This window comes from Echinops telfairi, unplaced genomic scaffold (genome assembly GCF_000313985.2).
Source record: "Echinops telfairi isolate 266 unplaced genomic scaffold, ASM31398v2 ScPeMD7_14;HRSCAF=57, whole genome shotgun sequence".
Classification (NCBI taxonomy): Eukaryota; Metazoa; Chordata; class Mammalia; order Afrosoricida; family Tenrecidae; genus Echinops; species Echinops telfairi.
Window position 1 is genome coordinate 937,715 of NW_022103911.1, and position 23,076 is coordinate 960,790.

At 36.9% G+C, this 23,076-nt stretch overlaps 1 protein-coding gene across 1 annotated transcript in view; it reads left to right on the forward strand.

The window, feature by feature from the left end:
* SPATA5 (spermatogenesis associated 5) overlaps positions 1 to 23,076 on the forward strand; it is a 329,712-nt gene that overhangs the window by 94,505 nt on the left and 212,131 nt on the right. The window contains exon 14 of the mRNA XM_030884790.2: positions 22,521 to 22,647. Within this exon, the coding sequence (XP_030740650.1) occupies positions 22,521 to 22,647 (127 nt within the window). The remainder of the gene's footprint in view (positions 1 to 22,520; positions 22,648 to 23,076) is intronic.

Below are 23,076 nucleotides of genomic sequence, written 5' to 3' on the forward strand. Positions count from 1 at the left end.
CCTGGTTGAGTAAAGTGTTGAAATGCTGACTGCAAGGTTGACAATCAAGTCCCACTGTGTTAGTCTGGGTAGACTAGAGAAACACATCCACAGAAACGCATACATGTGTAAGAGTGAGTTTTATATAAAGGGTAAGTGTATATTAAGAGCATCCCAGTCCAGTCCAAGCCCATAAGTCCGACATTAATCCATATGTCCGACACCGATCTGCAAAGTTCTCAAACTCCCAAAACATGCAATGACACTGAATACAGGAGGAAAGCTGAATCAGTGGCGTTGTATGCATCTCAACGCTGGCAGGGGTCTCCATGCGGCCTCTCTAGCACCCAGGGCTGCATCAGGGTAGGTCCATGTGACTTCTCAGGAATGTCTCACAGGAAGTGGCCTTGCCAGCTGAGGCAGAGAATTAGCTAAGACAGCGCACACTGGTCCGACCATCAGAGAGCAAGAGACCAGTAAGGTGAGGCTCACCAAGCCATTTATCTCTCCTCCCTTCAATTGATCCCACATGTGTTCATTGGCCAGGTTGGCGCAATAAGCCAACTGCTCTATGGGAGAAAGATGAGGCTTTCTGCTCCTAGAAAGACTTATAGCTTTGGAAACTCACTGAGGGAGTTTTCTGTTGTCCTACAGGGTCGTTGTGAGTGAGAATTGATTCCATGGCTGTGAGTTTGGTATGTGGGATTACTAGGAAAGAAGCTCTGGTGTGCAGTAGTTAAGCATTGGGCAACTAACAAAAACATGAGTAGTTAAAACTCACAAGATACTCTGTGGAAGAATGATATAGATATCTGCTTCCATGAAGATTACAGTCTGTGAGCTGAGATAATTCTGCGTTGTCCCGAGGGTCACTTGGAGTCAGAATCGAACCATCGACGCACAAGTGGTCCTTAGGAAGCAGTCTGTCTTGCTCTCTACTACCCCATGGCCCAGTAGAAACTCGACTTGAAGTGCTTAGACCTTCTCATTACTTCTGAAGTGAGATAGCCAAAAGGGTTGTGGATGCTTAAATGTATTTCAAGAATACAAGAAGAATTCTGTAAGAAAAGGAAAAAAAGCATCAAAAAGAAGTTTGATGACGTATTGTTATTGCTACTTTTTTGTGACACCTAGAAACATCAGAGCACATTGATAAATATGAACCAAAACTCGTAACAGAGTTCTCATAACACATATCTGGGGAAGAAAAAGGGTATAGTAAACCAGTTAGGCATTTAATAGAAAAATATTTACAAGCAGTTTTGCTTAGTAAGAATTTACTGTTGTATTTGAGATGTGAATGGTTTTTAGCTTCTACATGTCTTCATCTTATTGCACTTCTTTTAGAACACTTGTGTATTTTACAAGCCTCCCTCCCTCGTTGGTTTGTCCTATTCAAGCATGTATAAAGTTCATGCTATTTTCTTTTTAAAGAAAAAAATTTCTGTTTATGATTGATCAAATGACATTTCAGCAAACAAAGATTAGACTGATGAATGAACATAATGCTGATAAGCCCATGTAGGGCATTTTGATTTGTTTTTAAAACTCTTTCCTGGCTGTACAATGGACCAATATTACCTAGAAGTTATTGTTTTGTCTCACTGTTTTCCAAAGTGGGCAAACCCCACCCCCACCCCCAACCCAACCTCAGGGAATGGGGGGTGGGGCACACAGTGGAATGATCCAGAAGGCTGCGAAAGCAAGAACTTGAACTACCCTATCCTGCATTCTGGGGTATAGTAAAAATGTTTTTCGTTGGTAAGGGAGCACTGAGTTTTTGGGGTTTTCCCCCCTGAAAAGTGGGTAGGAGGCCAAATAACTAGGAAGCTATGTTTTATCTAATTAGATTATTGTTACCTAAAAACAAAAAACAATTAAATCTTCAGATGTGTATTTTACTCTTTGGCTATTTGAACACATTTTTTAGAAATTGAAGAAGAAAAACAACCATTGATAGATAGTTAAAAGTTCCAAAGTTATAGTTAATTTTATGCATTATTAAAATATTCATTTAATAGGAAAACAAAAACGAAAATTGCATAAAATAGATGGCATTTCTCTATAATTTAGGCCATAAGTATTCATTACTTTCATTTGTTCAAAGCTATTATATGTTTTCTTTAAGAACATTAAGATCAAATCCATATGGCCATTCCAGAAAGGACAAAAACAAGACTGTTTTCTCTTATCAGGATCCTCCTTGGCAAATTTTAAGATGTTTAAAAAATTGAGCAAAATATTAGAGTATTTGCTAGTCCTTACTGTTCTATGCCGTTTCCATGATCAGCTCTGCAGGAGAAAGATAAGGGGATGTGCTCCCACAAAGACCACAGTCTAGAGAAACTTATGAGGCAGTTCTGTTCTGTGACTTGGAGTTGAAATGGGTCAAAATTGACTCAAAGGAACCTCGTGACTACAATCATATTAGGTAACATTTGTTTAGTGCTTTTACAACAGTGTAAGAAATGGTTTTCAGTTCTCTACAGGCTAAGAACCCCCCTCCCCCTCCAATCCCCAAATAGGCTTCTTGCATTAATGTGAAATAGGAAATTATACAACTGGTGCCTCATTGTCTGTCTCATTTCCAGACTGTCTTAAATTTTTATCTTCTTTTAAGATTTTAGTTTGTCAGGGAAAGCAAACTGAGCAGCAGATCCTCAGTGACGCTTAGCTCTAGTAGCCCTCTCTCCAAAGGTGAAAAGCTGGATCCCTAAGTCCCTATATTCTCTTGGGCATAGCTTTATTGAACTAAGGAAGTAGGCACCGACTAACAAGGAGATTCCTAGAGTTACTGTTTTAGTCCACGACATCCCAAGTAGTCATAAAAATCCAGAATTTGGCTACCCAGTAATGTCAAGATTCAAGCAGCACTAGAACAGTTTTGGAACTAGGCACATACTTCTGGGCCCTTAGTGGCCAGTTAGAGAGGCCATTTTGTTTATTTAATTAACTTCCAAATAATATACTTCCCCTGATTTGGACCCCTACTCACCATATTATTAATGTGATTAATGATATAAAGTGCTTTGATAATACCTGCCATAAAATCCCCAAAACAGTCCCCGAAGAAGTAGATCCTGTTCTCATTTCCTATTTATAGGTGAGAAAACATGAGCATAGGAGATGAGCCAGTCAGGGGGGTGCGATGTAGCAATGATGAAACATACAACTTTCCTCTAGTTCTTAAATGCTTCCTCCCCCCACTATAATGATCCCAATTCTACTTTACAAATCTGACTAGCCCAGAGGATGTACACTGGTACAGATAGGAACTGGAAACACAGGGAATCCAGGGCAGATGATCCCTGCAGGACCAGTGGTGAGAGTGGCAATACGGGGAGGGTGGGGTGGAAAGGGGGAGCCAATTACAAGGATGTACATATAACCTCCTCCCTGGGGGACGGAAAACAGAAAAGTGGGTGAAGCAAGACATCGGACAGTGTAAGACATGAGGAAATAATAATTTATAAGTTATCAAGGGTTCATGAGGGAGGGGGCAATGGGGAAGGAGGGGGAAAATGAGCTGATGCCAGGGGCTTAAGTGGAGAGCAAATGTTTGGAGAATGATGAGGGCAATGTGCTTTACACAATTGATGTATGTATGGATTGTCATGAGTTGTATGAGCCCCTAATAAAAGGATTAAGAAAAAGAAACCATGAACATACAGGTAGATACATAACTGTCGTAAAGTCATGAGTTGGTGGTGGTAGTGCTAGAATCTGCAGTCAGGTGTTCTGAATGCAGAGCAGGTATAGGAGCCACTTTTTTCTTTTTTTTAACCATCCAACGACATCATATAAACTGGGTTTCCAGATGTAGTTGGATAATTAGCAACCTTTGTCAACTTGTATTTATTATGCATTTTCTCTGTGACTTACATTAGTAATGGCTGATTCGGCTTTTGTAAGGCTTCTTTACAAGCCCTCTTTCTCCTCCCTCCTTCCCTCTTTTCCTTCTTCCCACTGCTGTTGAGCCACTTCCAACTCAGTGTCTGTCTGCAGTGTGCTTTGTGTTCATGATAAAAACATAGATTAAGATTTAGGCCAAATTCCCAGTATGTGCTATCAGCCTCTCCATGCCTCAGTTTCTTCATTTGTAAAGTGGCAATAAGTGTACCAGCAAATGGTACTTTGTTATATTTAAATGATGTCAAATGCTTCAGTAATACTTGGCATGTACTAAATGACCAGAAAACTTTAGTGTTTCTTATCATAATTGTTGTATATTTATAATATTTTGTGTAGCTAGTATTATAATTCCATATCAGTAGAATACAGTAATTAAGGTAGAAATGAATCATGACTTACATTCTAGTGGCAGATACTAATTTAATAAAGCTTTGGGGAAATTATTAAAAGTACTGTGTAGGTGGCAAGTATTTTGACAGTCCATCAAGCATGCTGCCCTTGCACATAAAAAGCACATCATTTTATGTTCCACAACTGAAGAAGAGTGCTGCCAATTAGAATATGAAAGGGTGCCAGAAAACATTAACCTGCAAGAGGCATTCTGATTTCACAAATTTGAAATATGAGAATGTTTCGTTCTTAAAGAAAGAAGGGAAGATTGTCAAAACGCAAGAGACCAACTTCTCTTTATCCCAGATGGCAAAACCATCTGTTTTCTTGACACTGAGTATAGAGAAATGCTTATCTTTTTCTGTTTTGAAACCGTAATACTATTATATAACAAATACTTTAGCACTTTATTTTATAACTAGAATGTAAAATGGATGATTATATAATAAAATAAAACCAATTAAGTACCAAGTTAAAATTGGACTGATTGGATGGAATCTTATATGAGATACTAGAGGATCTGTGACATTAATAACTGTTTTTTGTGCATCTGTTTTTGTACTTATTAGTTCAGAATTGATTTCCATTTGTAGTAGTTGGGAAAGTATTAAGTTTTGAGCTAACTCATTGTAAATGAAGATAGCAGGCTTAGAGCATTCTAAAAAGAGCTCTGAGTTTTAAAATAATGATCAGGAAATAGAGTGGGCTCTTTTGCAACATAACCAGATTTCATGTAAATTCATTAAATTTCTGATGCTATGTGCTATAGAGCTGTAGGCAACATTTCTTTAAATGACACTTTTCAAGGAGGGTTATAAAATTTTAATGTGCTTTTTATGGGAGTTTTAAAGGTTTCATAAAATCATAAAATTTTATTGCTGGAAACATTCTTAGAAATCATCTAGCATAAAGTTTTTATTTTCCAGTAAGAGCAGAAGCACCTAGCATTTAAGAGATGGGATACGTAATCCCTTTGTGCTTCATATGAGACTAGAACCCGTGTCTTTAAGTTTAGTAATATTCTGAACCATACTATTGCTACTGCTTATACTACCTGGATTTTGGAATGTAAAGGGGATTTATGTCAGTTTCAAATTGCTTATGTACCTAAACATTTTTTTAAAGTTTAAGGGTAGTAAGGAAATCAATGTACCATATAGACTCATGTATAAGCCGAGTTTTTCCAGCACCTTTTTAATGCAGTTTTTGTGGTAAAATTAAGTGCCTCAGCTGATACTCGGATCGGCTTATACTCAAGTGTATACAGTACTTTTAGCCACTATTATTTTGTGCTTAAAGTTGCTAAGTTTAATGCATATTTTTAGTATGCAGTCCTTGCCAATTTATAAATGCCTCACATATCATATAGGTTGCAATTTTAAGCATTAAATGCTGAGGAAAACATTGAGAGAAGAAATGGAAAAGGCATAAAATGATAGATTTTTTTTCCTTAGGATTGTTCTGTTCAGTATAGCTGAATTTTGTGAATATTTTTGTTTGTATCTATCAGTGCCTTTGAGACTAAAAGTACTGTAGCATAGATTAAAGGCATAAGATGACTTTTATGATTCAGAATTATATTCTTGTTGTTAAAGGCCTCTTACTAAACCTGTCTTGCCTTAATGAAAAGTAATATTGGTTACAACTTGTACCATGAAAGTTATCATAAATAATGCTTTTATTGACTAGTACATATTTGGATAGACTTCATAGATCCTATTTAGGACTCTTCCACACTTCAGCATTACTTGTGTGTTGGGGAGGTAGATATTAAGAGAACAAAGAAATTTTAGAACTTTGTAATATTGAAAATGTAGTAGAGAAACTAAAAATGGTAAAACTAGATACAAGAAATGTTGGTCTGTGATTCAAGTATCCTGTTAAAAGGTTGTGCGTGGGCATTTTATTGGAGAAGCTATAAAAGAAATAACTTTTCTCTGAAAGTTTTAGTATTGAAAAATAAAGTAAGTATAATGTCATTTTGGCCACAAGCTTTCTTTGAGATCGTGGTTAGCACATCTTTTAATAAAGCTCTAGTTAGTAAATATTTTTGCCTTTCTGAGTCCACAGACTGTTTTGTGACTACTCAACTCCACTGTTGTGTGAAAACAGGCATAGGCTGTCTGTCTATAAATTCCCAGACAAATCTGTCACACTCATAAGACAGAGTCAAATTGCCCCACAGGTTTTCCAGGGTTGTAATCTTCATAGAAGTAGTCATCCACATCTTTCTCTGGCTGAATGGCTGGTGGCCTCAAACCTCTACCAGGGCTCCTATCTTAAACATTTGTTTTAAAAGTTTTCCTTGGAGTTGGTCTTGATTTCCTAGGATGTCAGTCTACCGTTTTTGTTTCCTACTGCATCTTTGAAAGTTGGCCAAGAATATTTCTCAGTCCATAAAACATTTTCACTGTGCTATTGTCCAGCTGGCTCTCAATAATCTGTGGAAATAAAGAATAAAAGAAGCATAGGTAATGGGCATCCAAATTTCCTTTGTGTAATCTTCAACATTAATTTCTTCTTCGTTAAATAACAAATTGGATAATATTGAGTTCACCTTTTCCTGTTTAGTTGTGTCTGATGAGAAGTCTCATTAATAAGTCATTTATTAGAGGGACCTTACTAGCAGTGTCAGTAGCAGTTACTAAAATGAGTAATCTTTATAGCATTAAAGCGAAAGCATAACAGCACTGAATCAGAACTTTAAAACTAGCAGGATCTATGTGTGTGTCATTTCATTCAGCTCTCCAGTCAAAGATGCCAACAACGATGAAATCTGGAAGGGCGTGATGGTATCTTTTCCTCTCATCTCATATGGTTTGTATTGTGCCATGCAAAGAGACATACATATAATTATTTTTTTGAATAAGGATAGAAGCTCAGAGAAACAAGTAGTTAATACTCAGCTGATTATTATCAGAGTCAGATATCACCCTGTTGTAGGGTTATTAGCAAATTTCTTTTAAAATTGAACATTGAGATTGTTTTATGGCATTTTGTGACCTGTAACCATTTTCACAGAAGAATCATTTTTATCATTTGTAAGCTTTGGCGTAATTCAACTTTCAAGAAAATAATGAAGTGCTAAGGGATAGTCCCTTTGTAACAATTCAGTAGATTTTAGTATACACTAAATCTAAAACGGGGTCTGAACTCAAAAAACTTTATCAGTTGTTTTAAGAATATAGAAATCATATATATTATTTTAAATGTAACTGGTAACAGTGCTAATCAAATGATAATGAAGGATGACAGCACTAATGATCATGATTTTTAGCAGGTGAGAAAAAGATTTGACAAAAGCAGCTGCATCTTAATTATATTCATTTCTAGAAAGGTCATCATATTGTTCTTTTCCTCAAATACCGTTCAGTCACATATTATTGTAGAAGAATCTGATACCAAGCATTCAAGCCACTGGTTCTCTGGTTCTAAACCCTGTATGTCTGTATCTTCACTTAGCACGGACAGCATTAAATGCTAATCCTGAGTGATCAAAGACATGCTGTGTAATATTTTTCTGCCTCACAAAAACTAAGTTCACTGAAAACTCAACCCATTTCTGTCATGTTGATTCCAGCTCATAAGAAAGGGTAGAACTACCCCATAGGATTTCCAAAATTTGGTGCAAAGCCACTAGCTATTGTATGTGAGAAAAATGAACCTGTGTGCCCTTGTAAAGATTTTGTCTTAGAAGCCCTCTATAACATCAATATAAGTTCGAATTGATTCAATGGCAGTTGACTTGGGCAATCTTTATGGAAGTAGGCTGCATCTTCTCGGTGGGAGCTGATGAGTTCAAACTGCCCGCTTCTTAGTGCGCCCCTGAGTGCTTTATCACTGTGCCCTTAAATGGCCTCTTATGTTTACTTCTACAAGAGTGAATCCACTGCTGTCAATTCAATGCCGACTCAGAGTGAGTCTTGAAGAGTAGAATTGTTCCATAGGGTGTCCAAGGCTATAAATCTCTATGGGAGCCGATGCCTCCTCTTTCTTCCATAGAGACTGATTGGTTCTAACCACCAGCCTTTTCACTTGCAGCTGGGTGCTTCTAACAACTGCTGCGCCAGGGTCCTTTAAGTTCAGTTCCCTGTAGAACAGGGTAGAGCTGCCTCCTGTGGATTTCAGAGGGGCACATCTTTATAAGAGCAGAAAGCCTCATATTTCTTCTGTTGAGCAGCTAATGGGTTCTATCTGCTGACCTTATTTTTAGCTGCCCAGTATGTATGTAACCCACTATGCCACCAGGCCTCTTTGAAGTTCACTTAAAGGACACAAAAAAGAGGGTAGTTAAAAAACAAACAAACATATATATCCATATATATGGATATATATATATATATCTGAAAGGACTTAACTTTGGTATAGATCCAAGAAACCAAAGAGGCAGATTGTCTTATTTTTATGAGTCAAGCATTTCTGTGTGAGAACATACAATTTTACAGTATATTGTTGAAAAAAATAGTTTGTCTGCTTTAGAGGTATTTTAAGGAATTCATTTTTAGAATTAAATATCTACAAACTATAGCAATTATCACTATTTAGAAATTTTCATGAATTAAATCTTTCCTTGAGAACTCTAACGAGCTATCCTGTTAATACTAAAATGTCAAGAATTCTATTACCAATGAATAGTAGTAGTCCTCTACTAATAAATGTTACAGAAACAAAGTCTCTTTTCAGTAGTGTATATATTAAAGGGCTTAGTAATTGGGTGGACATTTCCGGGTAGTTGTGAAGGACTTCAGAGAAGCTGTTCTCATCTCTAAAATCTAAGTTTTACGTTGGCATCTTTCATTCCAGAGTTAAGGATGTTTAATGCTTCTTAGCTTGTTGTTAAGTCCAGGCTAAGTAAGGAACTGGCAGTTGGGTATCTGCTGGCCTTGGTTATTCATCCCTTCTGACCGCATTAGATACTGCATTCTTGCCTACTGCATTGAAAAATAAATTTTCTGTGCCAGACACTCCTTTGTTTAATCAATTATAATAATTTTAAAGGATATTTAGCTTTTCTATTATTTACCGGATGATGTTTAAACTCATGATAATTATTTTTTTCCCAGAAAAAAATTATTTTCTTAGGCTCAGAGGTTTGAACTGAATTTTATAAATTTTTTTCTCCTCTTGTAGTCATTCCTCAGACTGACCCAGACACAAGGAAGAAGTGGCCCCCTCCATATGGCCAGGAAATAGACTTGTTCTTCTTAGTTGATATTTTCCTTTCTGGTATATCCCAACCAAGGTTTTCAATTAAAATCCCAAAAGGCCAAGTGTCTGGAGTATGTTTCTCTACCAAGTTTCTGACACAGCTCATTCCCTAAATAATTAATGAGACAGTAGCTAACTGTTACAGATTGAATTATGTCCCTCTAAGATAGATGTTGGAGCCCTAGTAGCAATAACCTGTGGATCTAATCTAATCTAATGTGATGTAATCATCTTTCATAATGCTATGTGATGTGATCAGTAAATTGAGGGCACACACCAGTAAGGTCTATCAGTAGCGCTGAAGCCCTGATTTCTGGAACTTTGAAAAAAATATGTAAGAACGTCTTAAAATTTGTGGGAAATCTCTCTCATCTTTTAATTCCGTTTCTTCAGTAGTGTTTGAAGCCACTCAGTAGTACTGGCTACACTTTGGACTGCTAACTACAAGGTCATTAGTTTGAAACACCAGTCCCTCCACAGGAGTAAGATGAGGTGATAATTCTCAAGTACCCTCATCTAAGTACTGTTAGATTTTTTATTAATTTTTATTTAATTTTGAGGAAGGTGTGAGTTCCTCTCATTTTTTAACTGAAGAAACTGAAGCTCAGAGATGTTAACTATACAAGAAACAAGCTGGTAAAGCTAATATTAGAACCCAAAGTTACCAATATGAAAGCTCTTACTAACTTAATGCACCCTTCCCCAAAGACTTTACAGGAATGATTAAAAAAGGAAAGTTGACTTCATATGATAAGTTATTGTGATAACAATGGAACTCTAGTTTTCTGTGTTATCCTTTCAAAATCTAGGGTACACATATTATGTACTTAAGATACAAGTTTAAAAGAATTTCCTCCACTTCAACTTTTAGATAGCTTTTTAGAAAATAAGTTTGAAAAAAGAAAAGTTTGAACTGACACTTTCCTTACTACTTTTCCTTTTGCATTATGATCATGACATCAGTGTGCACAAGTCCATAATCTATAAAAATTGTCTTCTAAAATTTCCTTTGGCAGTGTGTAAATTGAATTGAGTTTAAAAATCACATATTTTTCTAACACTGCATCAAAACCTTATTAACGTAATGAGTATTGCCTATGTTATCTTGGAGTTTTTAACTGAGAAATGGAAAAACACATATTTACATGTCATTCTCTATGCTAACAATTTATATAAAGCTGCAGTTACGCAGAGAACATGTAGTCTACATAGCATTAGGGCAGCTGGTAAAGAAAACTCACCATGTAAAATCTGTCTGCGTTTTGTAGGGTACTTTTTAACTCAGTTTATTTTTTGTAGATTGAATGTTGGAAGTTTTTGACAGCATTGGTTAGTTTCTTAGGTGTTAAGCTGAAAAATTCCAGGCCTTGTTGTTTACCCTCATCAAATAGCTTTTGCTTTATTTTTTCTTATTTCTTAGTTATTCTTTATATGTATTATATCAGTCCCACCAAATGTTTCAACTATTATTCATGAATTAAAGCCCCCCACCCCCACCCCCACCCCCCAGGGCTGTTTAACGTGAGAACTGCCATACCCATGCCATTGAGTTACTCCCTCCGCCTAGCAACCCTGGAGGGTTCTGAGTGTAAAGGTCCACAGGAGCAGGTAGCAGCCTCTTTCTCCCACAAAGCAGCATGTGCTTTGAACCACCAACTGTCTTGTTAGCAGTGAAATCCCTGCATGACAGCACCACAAAGGCTCTCTGATAGCTATCAGAGTTTTACTCTGGCAAATTGATATTTTTGCTTCACAAACTTCTTTAAAGTTATTTATGTTGTATAAAATGATGAAATAATGGAAAGAGGGTAAGCTCTGGAATCAAGCAAATGTATGTATATTCACATTATGTTTTTGCCACTTGCTAGTTTCAGAATCTTGGACAAGCTATTCACTACCTATGTGCTTCAGTTTCTTTGGCTATAAAATCAATATCTACCTCATAGTGGTATTTGTAATGCATGGCTCCCATTTCATTACTGTGAAGTGGTTTCCAGCTCATACTGATCCCATAGGACAGTAGAATTCCCCTGTAGGATTTCCAATGCTGAACTTTAATTTTTACTACTACCACATTTTTCTCTAGTGGAGTTGCTGGTATGTTTGAACTATCGACCTTTTGGTCAGCAGCTCAGTTGTTTAACCACTGTGCCACTAGGACTCAGAGTAAGTTGTCCACTATTAACACAGTGTCATGGAGGGGCTACCTCATTATTGGTAGCTGTTTAAAATTTAAAGGTTTCCCCTTCAATATTCTTTGAGATATCAAATTCCTCCATTTTTCTGAGGCCATAGGGAAGCATAGGTGAGCCGTTTGGTTTAAATAATTACTTACTGGATTTTAATAATGCTACAAATATTTTCATTGAAGGCCATTTATAAAATTAACAACAATACTATCGATTTTTACTCACAATGACCCTATAGAACAGCCCCATAGGGTTTCCAATGCTGTAAATCTGTGCTGAAGGAGATAGCTATGTTCTCCCTGCCTCCCTTCCACCACAGACCAGCACTTTATTTCCCTCTGTACCTCAGAACTCAGCAGTGTATTTTTTGAAGTGTGTTCAGAACAACTAATAATCATGATATAAGAAGTATTGTATGACATGCTTTCCTCTTAAGGAGTTTACACTAATTAGGAAGACAAAGGGATTTAGCTCTCTGGCACACCAGTATATATGTTCAATACCATATTTCTTGCAAATAAGTTTGCCTCTGTTTGTTTACCAACTGCATCATCCTACTTTAAGGTATTTTCAAAAGTGTGCCATACCAATTATTATTTGCCTTTTACATCAACATGTAAAAGAAAATTGGCATAGTAGCAGTTAGGAAAATACCTGGTGGGGTTAGGTCAAAGCTGGCAAGTGAACATAGAAGGCATGAGTTATCTGAATAAAAATGTGGTGCTTTCGTAAATAAGTGATTCTTAAGAGCTGCCCATCTGTGTAAGAGCAGGGTGATTATGATATTGATGATGTGTGTTATGGTTATAACTAAAGGCTTTATCGATGTGGGGACATAAAATTGAATTGCAAATAAATCTTGTAAGTCAGTTAAGTTTACTTGCTTATCTGAGTGGTCCTGCCACATTGTTGTCCTGTAGATTGACTCTGCCCTTTCAGTTTGCTATTGAGCACTTAATCTAGTATACCTACCAGTAGGGATCCTTTTGTGGAAGAAAACTGAACAACTCACTGCTAATGATTAAGAGTAATTTTGTTTGGGGAGAGAAAACATTGTTCAGTAGTTTACTTTTACACCAGCCCAACAAGTTGATCAAGGAGTTTAAGAAACTCCTGCTCTTTTTAGATTCTTCAGATTTTCCATTTTCAAGATTGTCAGTTGGGTAACATCTGGAATTTTAAGCATGAAGGAAATTGTTTACAGGAAAATGGAGTATGTGGACTATGATTCTGCTTTTTTCCAGAATTGTTTAAAAATCATTTTAGTACTGTAGCTTAAGACTTTGGTAGTATTAGAATTGATATATTAAAAAGAATGCATTTGTTTATGGGTCAGTTCTTTCTTAAGGATAGAAATGTGTTCAGTGGATAAACATATTATTATAAGATCAACAGGTTCTATTTAGCATTACATAAATGGTTTTGTTTAAAATTGGTAAGATTTAAAAAACATGACACGTGTATTTTAACTAAAAAATTAGGTTATCCTTTACAGCTTTCTTCTCTTTTCTTTATTCCTTTTCCCTTACACCAGGGGTTCTCAACCTTCCTAATGCCATGACCCTTTCATACAGTGCCTCATGTTGTGCTGACCCCCAACCACAAAATTATTTTCATTGCTACTTCCTAACTGTCATTTTGCTACTGTTATGAATCGTAATGTAAATATCTGTTATGCAGGATGTATTTTCATTGTTACAAATTGAATATAATTAAAACATAGTGATGAATCACTAGCAGTATGTAATTATATACTGTGAAATATTTATTTCTAATGACAAATGAATGAAATTTTGTTTTGAAGCACCATGTAGCATGGGTAACAGTCTTCACACCTGATACTTGTATGTAGCCGTATGTGCACGTGGGCTGACCCGCCTGGAGACGGATAGAGGAGCGGTGTCTTGGTTCCTAAGACCATTGGAAATGCGTGTTTTCCAATGGTCTTAGGCGACCGCTTTGAAAGGGTTGTTCAACCCCCAAAGAGGTCACGACCCACAGATTGAGAATCAACCGCTGCCTTACATTATAAGAGAAGATGTTCGTAATTTCAGTGTTTTCTTAAACTATAAGATGTTTCACTATAATAGATATATAGTCTTTGAAACATTGACAAACTAGTGCTTCCATGTGGTTTTACTTTTCCATGGATTAGAACTTGTTTAAGTATATTCTCTTGCTTGGAAGATCTTAAAATATTAAAGTTATCTTTCTCTGTTTTAAAGAAATGCCCATCAAGGAGACAGAACTGTTGTTATTGCTCCCATCATATTTTCTTCTTCGAGATGTATATTTGATGTAAATGTAATCATACTCTTCTTGGACTTTATATGAAAAAGGGGTTTGGGTTGTGAGAAAATTCATCAGTCTTCTCCTGCCCCAAACCTATTTTGGTGTATTTACTACTTCTTCCTCAGTCAAGAAAATCAAGTACATGTGTTTTCTAAATAGTAATTCACTTTAAAAGAATGTCAATCTGGGCAAGTATGGCCTACAACTCTTTGATGAATCCTTGACATTTTTAGTGAGTGAACATTTTGTGTTTGCCAACAAGTGGTGCCATAATTTCTGTTTCTGTTTAAGGAAATCATAGCTAGGAATCACAAATGCCCTATTTGTACCTGTTAAAATTTCTCAGTATCTGACTGAAAGAATCATAGAGAGAATTCTTGGGATAAACCTTATATATTAGTAAGTCTTGACACTAGACTAGCTCTAATTGCCAGTGACTTTATTGCCTTTAGATTTTGAGACTCTCGTGTCCATTCTTTATCGTTTTGATATGTTATGGTAATTTTGGAAAAGTCTCAGTGTTTTTGGAGATACCACTTCTATGCCATCTTTTTATTCTCCTATTACATGTTCTTAGGCCTTCTGAAGTCTGCATGTTTCTCTAACACTCTTTTGTTTCCATTCTTTTTTCAGTTTCTGCATCAGTTTGGATACTTTTTACTAATCTGCCTTCCACTTCAAAAATTCTCTGTTCTGTTGTATATAATCTCTTATTAAACCATCTTTTAAATTTTAATTACTATGTATTATGGTTAGACTTTCTCTTTGCCTTCCCAGTTCCTGCTTAAATTTACCATTCCCCACACCCCCATGTGAATTTTTGTTTCAATTATTTCAGTCTTATTTCACTACACCTGTTTAGCTCCTTCAGCACTCTCCTCACCTTAAAAAGAAATGTAAGAGTGGAGATAATCTAGGCAATCTTTTTCTTTAGAGAACAGGACTGAGGAATAGAATGAATTGTAGTTTTGATTAATAACAAAACTTTGCTCATCCCTCTGCCATCTCAATCATGTTTGGTTTGTTTGAACTGACTGTTGAGGTTATTGTGTGAACTTACAATTCATCTCATGGAGATTTTCCCCTATTTATGCTCACTCTGCACTTTATCAGACATGATGCCATTTTCTAGTGATTGGTTTTTCTTGATAACATATCCAATGTTAGCAAGTTGAAGTCTTATAATCCTCAGTTCTGAACAGCATGTGGTCGCAGTCCTTCTAAAACCGTTATGTTTATTCCTCTAGCAAAAGTCTATATTGTGTTTTCAGCAAATATCCATGTGATATCAGCAATGATATCCCTCACGCCACATCTCTTCTGAAGCTGTCTGGAACTGCGGCAGTTCTTTGTGGAGGCATAGCTGCAATCAGTAAAATTATGTTCAGCAACATTTGCTAGTATGTCATTGTTCAGGAATTCCACCTTTGTTTGGAATGGGCATGGGTATGGATCTCTTTTTCTCATAGACACGTAAAGGATTCTAATAGTGTTGTGTTAATTTGTTGAAGCACCCCAATTGTTACTCCAGCCATTCCCGGATCCTTGTTTTTTTCCTACTGTCTTCAGTGTAGCTTGAATATCTTTCTTCAGTATTAGCCATTTATTTATTTTATACTACATCCTAAAATGATTAAGCATCAATTAATTTTTTGTGACTTTTGTGAAAATTTACACCATAATTTTTTTCCTTTTAGAACCTTTTTAGATTACATCTAAAAAATTCTTTACATTTTTAAGATTACATCTTTATTCTCATTTCTGTTCTGGTTCAGTTGCCATTTTTCTTGTTTTCATGTTCCTCCTGACCTTATCATCTTTGTTTTAGGGTAAATGTTGACCATTTGGTCTCAAATACATGATTTTTAAAATATGCATGTGTAAGAATCATCATACTCCTGTGTGATACAGTTTCTTTTAAAAGCTACTCTGTTATTCAGTTGAAAAGTATAGGGTACATCAGAGTGACAGTTTTGGGGATTCCTTGGGTGTTTACTAGACTAATAAATCTAGCCTTTTTTGTGTTTTTGTTGTACAAATCTGGGTTTTGTTGTATAATTTTCTCCCACTCTATCTAAGACCATCCTTTTAGTGGTCCCTGTTAGAACAATTGATGGTGTTAACCAAGCACCATCTAGTTTTCTTCTCTCTGGATAAAGTGAAATAATGGTTCATATAGGAAATTGGCTGTAGACTGATTGATTTGTTGGCCGTTGGCTTCCTTTTTTCTCTTACTCATGTAGAGACAAATAGTTGCATTTTAGATCTGCAGGATTATAAGATGCTAGGTGCACTACTTATCATACTTAATGTGGAACATAGACTTTATAGACTTTTGCCTTAGCTTGGCTCTCTCTAGAAGCAAAACCAGTAATACTTCAAAAAGTTTATGGAAAAATGGAATTAAAGAGGTAATGGAATTTCACCATGAGTTTTTGCTGTCCCCTCCCCCCATCATGCATTCTCATGTGTGTATGTGTGTGTATTTGTGGTGTGTGTGGAGTGAGAGAGAGAGAGTTTGAAATTGATTGCTGTATCTTAAGGAATGCCTTGTGCAGTTTAGAGGCTAACAAGCTCCAATTTGGTAAGTCAGATGTCAGACTGGAGAATTTTCCTGACTCACAGGTGTTGGAAATGAATCCAGCACAAGTGGGTCATCTGACAGTCTCCTGGTTTATGGACTGCAGAGGCTGACAGATTGCACAGGTGGCAAGTAACTGACACAAATCCCAAGAAAAAGAAGTCAGATACAAACTGGATGCAGGGTTGAGAGCCAGGAAACAGCTTTTACAGAATGTCCATTGATATTGGATGTAGGCTGCTTCCTTCAGGAAACTCCCTTTCAACTGATGGGCTGTTCATAGCCATCTCATCATGAGAGGAATATGCTATATCAGATCTCATCATGGAGATTGCATTGTATCAGTTCATAAAATATGTGGTGACTGTATCTTAAGTGCCAAAGCACCGAGCCAGCAACTGGTCCAGCCAAGTTGACACACAGTCTTATCTGTCATGAGTGTATTGTGCCAATTAACAGAGGTGTCCTACAAAATTATAGTCTTAAGACTTCAAACCCAGTAAACAAATTCTGTGAGCTATTTGATTAAGACTAGGAAATAGTTGGGTCAGCAGTTCAAAACCACCAGCTGCTCCCTGAAAAAGATGGGGCTTTCTACTCCAGTAAAAAGTTACAGTCTCAGAAAATCAAGGGTCAAATTGGACCTTGTTCTATAGGGTTGATCAATATGAGTCTGAATCTACTGGGTGTGTGTGTGTGTGTGTGTGTGTGTGTGTGTTTGAGGAGGTTATCTGTGACTGCTCCCCGATGTGTACTATGCATATGGATGGATGTGTAGTACTCCTAAACATGTTAGATATGCTACAGATCCACCTATGTGTCTTCACAAACTTGGTGGAAAAAATTCTGTTGTCTTAATTTCTGCTTTCCACAGATTTTGTGAAACACCCTCTATATGCACATGTATATGTACACATAAATCTGGTATGCATATATGCATGCATATGTCTTATATGACCACTTATTCATTTTATTAATGCTCTTATTGCTAAATTATATTATTGCATTTACCAGTACTGCTGCTTATTCGTGGGTATTTCTTGTTAACCATTACCTTGGCCGTCTAACTCTCCTGACCTTTGGTGCTGCCTCTCCCCCCAAAGTTGACGAGTGTGTGCTGTCTAGAGGCTGGCTTTCTTCCTTTCTCCTGCCGCCCTTGTCACCACAAAGAACGCGAATTTCTATATAGAAGTGACATCTTTGTTTTTTTATCAAAATGAGGTCATACAATATTTGCCCTTTGGTACTTATTTCCCTCAGCATAAGTCCTTCAAAGTCATCATGTGTCTTTCTCAGACTCATTTATTCTGTATAGCTATGTGGTTTCTGTTGTTTGTATGTGCTGCATTTTATGTATTCATCCATTGTGGGATGCTCTTCCCGCCCCGCCCCCGCCAGTCGTTTTGCTGTTGTGAATGATAAAATGATCATGCTGTGCATGTATCTTTTTGGATTAAGCTATTAAATCTCTTGGGAGGTGTGGGAAACTTAAGAGTAGGCCTTGAGGAGCACAGAGACCTCTAGCTTTTAAAGGACGCAGCCTACCATTCCCATCCACAGTGAATTAGGATTTATTGTTTTTCCTTCTTCTTTGGTCATTGCCATTATTGCAAGGGTGAGATAATATTCCATTATTTTTATTGGCAACATTCTGATGACTAATGCTCATGAGCATCTTTTCATATGTCTGTTGAGTTTTTTATGTATTTGCCATGACTTCTTTTTTTGTCACATCGTTCACTTTTTCAGTTGCCACTTTGACATTTGAATTTTCTTTTTAGTTTATTTCCATTTGAGAAATGCCTACTGTGTGCTTCCCTTTTGGTTTCTAAGGGTAAACAGATTGTGCTTTCTTTCCTAACATGACTTAGACTTTATTCAATTTTTCATTTTTCTTTTAGCTGGCAGCTTATACTTGAGCTTGCTGAATCTTTTACAGTGGACAGTGAGCCTCATTGCCTTTTTCACCTGAGCAGGATGCCCTGCCTAGTCTTTTGATCTGGTTGGGAAAGATACTATAAGAAGGTGCTTCATAAAGTTTGTGGGAAAATTGCTGTTGCAGTTACATAATCTGTCAACTTGTGATGGGTGGAGTCTAGTTAGACAGGGTTCTCTAGAGAAACAAAGCCAGGACACTAATGATTTTATATATAGCCATAGATATAGATATATTGATATAGCATAAGAAATAAACAATCTATAAAGTAGTACAAATGGCTCAGTGCAACTCACTTCCATGAGACAGCTAATACACCAGCAGTTCGGCAGTCCTTCAAGTCTTGAGGGCCGCCGGATAGTCCTCTGTAGAGTAATTCAGGTTATTTGGCCACAGGCAGCAAACAGCAAGGCATGTCACCAACAGTCAGCCAGATGACAGGGTCCGACAGTCCCCAACTCAAGCAATGTATACTCCAGTAGCATGGCAAAGCAGGAACCTCAAACTACAGTGACACAGTCCATGGGTTAGGTGTCCCAAAGGTAGTATAGTTTGCAAATTCAGGCAAAAAACAAGGTAAGGCAGCAGCACACTGGGCCGAACATCAAAGAGCAAGACAAGAACGACAAGGCTTGCCGAGCCATTTATTTCTCTGCCCTTCAATTAGCCCCACATGTGTTCATTGGCCAGGTTGGTACAATAAACCTACCTATCAATCAGGTTGCAGCTTGGTTATCTCATTTGGAGGTGTGAAGGAGATAAATAGTTCACTGGAGGCCAGACACTCTCTCTGTCTCCCTGCGAGACATTCCTGTTGACAACCCACATGGAGCTATGCTGATGGCAGACAGAGCCCTGGAACTGGAGGAGCCACTTGGAGACTCCTGCCAGCGCTGAGATGCTTCCACTACCACTGGATCCACAAGACTTTCCACCCACTGGCCTGTGATCTCCCTGCATTCAGCATCATTGCATTTGTTGAGTGAGTCTAAAGAAGATTTTATCAACTATCCTTGGACATATGGGCTAATACCGGACTTATGGACTTGATCTGGACTGGGCTGGGATGTTTTCTTATGCAATTGATCTTTGATATAAAGCTCTCTCTTAAACACATGAGTGTCTTCTCTGAATTTGTTTCCTTAGTCAACCCAAACTAACCCAATTGCATTATCATTTCTGTGCATTTTTCCATCAACTTTTTAAGACCCCTCGTATCTTTATTGCTCTTTCCTATCAACATTTTAAAGTTTAAAATTTAGTGATGTTTTAGTATATTCATTGTTTTACAACTGTCATCACTATTCTAATTCCAGAACATTTCAATCACTATGAAAAGAAACATTATACCCACTCCCCCTCTTCAGCTTGTCCCATGGAAACCGCTCATACTTTTTGTCCCTATGAATTTGTCTCTTTTGGACTTTTATTATAAATGGAATCATAAAATGTGTGTGGTCATTGACATTGTATTTTATAAGGCCATTTACTATAAGTCTTTCAATGCATAGTATAGAAAAAAGTGGGTAATGCTTTGCTTGTAACTTATGAAGCAACCCATGAATAATTACCCTGAATATGCATCATCCATAAGATAAAACAATGTTTCCTGAGATTACATTAATGATACAGTAATACAGGAAAAGGAACAAGGCAATGGGTTGGAGGATTCAGTGAAAAACAGGAGAGAACTAGGTAAGGTATTTGGATTTGAATAGGGTGACAGTTGAATGGTTATTCTGCAAGATTGTGACTGATCACATCTGTGAGCCTGATTTACTGCTCTTTGCACCTACCACCTTATCTTGATTATAACTGGCAATGAACAGTCATTCGTTGAATTACCAAAAAAGTTCTGAACAAGATAAATCTCTTTTGAGTCTTGAAAAGACAGAGACATCAGAAAACTCAGGTGGTTCTGCCAAAATTGAAAAAACCTTTAATGAAGGTTAAATAAAACACAGATCTGAGTGGTTCTACATTTGTGCATAAAAATGTTACTTGTTTATCAATAATAGCTAGTCAATCTTTGGAGGTGAGACTTTTACCAGGATTTGTATAGCAGTAAAGAACCTGCATTTACTGAGGCATTTTAAAAGATGTCACACAATTCACAACCCTAAGCAGAAAATGAACAAATATTTATTAAGTGTCCATATTACCCAATGGGTGTTGGTCAAGGCTTTCTATCCCATAAAGAATTACAGGTTCAGAAATCCACAGGGGCAGGTCTACCTTATCTTGCAAGGTCGCTATGAGTCTGCATGTAATATGACACTTGTAGCTGTATCCTGTGGCTATATGATTTCAAGTTTCTGAAGTTGATGTCTTTTTTGGTTATGTTTTTGTTCATTTAGAGAACTGTTTTTTATATGGAGAACTTAATTACCCTATGTTAAATATATTATCTGATGATTGTGATAATGTACTCTTGCTCTGTCACAGGTGTTAGAGCAAAAGTTAGGTGTGTGACTCTTTCATCCTCTTTCCCCGCGCTTCTCACCTCCAGGTATTTGGCAGGCCAGAGAAACAGAAAATTTGTTGACTAGAGAAACAAATTCAGTGACACTCATGTATAAGAAAGAGCTTTACATCAAGAAGTAATTATATATTGAGAAAATGTACCAGCTCAATCCAACTCAAGTTCCTGAGTCCATAGGTCCCTCTTCAGACTCATGCAGCCACATTCAATGATGCAGAATGGAGGAATATCACAGGCCAGTGGGTGTGAGTGCAGTTTTGTGGATCCACTGGTGGTGGACACATCTCCAGGGCTCAGCCTGCCACCAGGGTCAGCCACAAAGAAGAGTGAAGGCAGAGAGAGAAAGGGAGGTTCCCAGGGCCCTCTTGATGAGAAAGCCATGCCCACACGGAGTCCCCATCATGCTGTGATCTAATTGAAAGGCTCAACTCCACTCCTACACTTTGATGTATCTTTAAGTTGACCTGATTACTACAAGGTACCTCTTGACTAAATTTATGTATATTTAAAATGCGAACAATGCTGTTTCATGGTTTAATTATCCACCTTGGTTAGTATGATATAGTTCTCAAGTCTCAATCAATCGCAGTAAATACCCACATGCTTTTACTAATAAGAATTGTTATTCTGGGAGGTCCTGATTATATAACAACAGGTTTTTGTTGTTTGGTTTGTAGCATCTGTTAAGGTCACTACTTATAAATTAAAATTGTTATTTTAGTTTTTGTGTGTGGACAAAGGAAAAGAGATTAAATTAACGTGTAGTGTGTTCACTTGTGATATTTTAATTGACATGAATAAAAGGACGATAATGACTCTATTTCTAGGAAAATGTGAAATAATGATATTGATGAATATCTACGTGCTGATTTTCTTATAAAAGTCTTAATTACAAATATTAAATAACATCAGAAATGCTTTGTTTGTTAAAGTTGTGTATTTGATTTCACATATGTTCGTTTTAAGGAGCCCTGATGGAATAATGATTTGCATTCAATCGCAAACCCCACGGTCAGCAGTTCAAAACCACCAGCTACTCTGAGGGAGACTGCTTTATACTCCCATCAAGAGCTACACTCTTGGTAGCCCACTGAGGCAATTCTACCCTGGCACATAGAGTTGCTGTGGGTCAGAATGTACTCTGTGACTCTGAGTTTGTTTGTTTGTTTTGAAGTTTGGAAGCTTCACATGTAAAGGGTTTGTAGCTCATTCAGTTTTTTTATTCCAAATTTTGATCTATATACTAGTAGAATGTAAATATTTATTAAATTACATAATTCTTTTTGTATTTGATGAACCATGTGAAATCATCTTACATCTTGCTTCCTAGAGCTTTTATATCTCATACTCATAAAGCATTTTATATGAGAGAAAATGATTAACAGCAGTATATGGGAAGAAGAAATGATTTAAAACAAATAATTTGGAGGAGGCTTTTGACTTTGATATGATAATTTAGCAATGAATTCCAGAAATTGAAATGTATATTTTAAAACAACTTATCTTGTTCTTAGGCAAACAGATTTTCAAACCATATGTTTAAAAAATTAGTTCTTCAGGTGCTGGGAATGTAGCAGACCGTGTTTTGGCTCAGCTCCTGACGGAAATGGATGGGATTGAACAGCTAAAGGATGTGACCATTTTGGCAGCTACGAATCGTCCAGATAGGATAGACAAGGTAAGAAAGAAGATATTGTGGTGCTCTTGGGAATGTTGTAAAGCCAAGAACTGGGTCATTTTATTGTGTCAGCTTGCTTTCTACTCAAACTTTTCATTTAGAGGATGCTAAAGGCTCTTAAACTAAAGGACATGGGAAGAATAAAGTAAAAAAAGTTTGCCTGTGTATATTTCTTTTGTTCAGTATAAAATGTTTTGTAATTGTCGATTTGCTTTCCTCTGTTGTTTCATCAAACTCAGCCTATTTCTCTAGAGAATTGAAATTCTCAGATTTCTTTTTGTTGCTTTCAACTTAGGGTTCTTGATAAATTATCAATACTTTTGTCCAAATGTTTAAGGTAAATGTCTGACTATTTAGTACTAATTAGACCAAGTTACCAGCAGGAGCATTCTAGAAGTCATAGCCTAACAGTTGCTTACAAGGTAATTA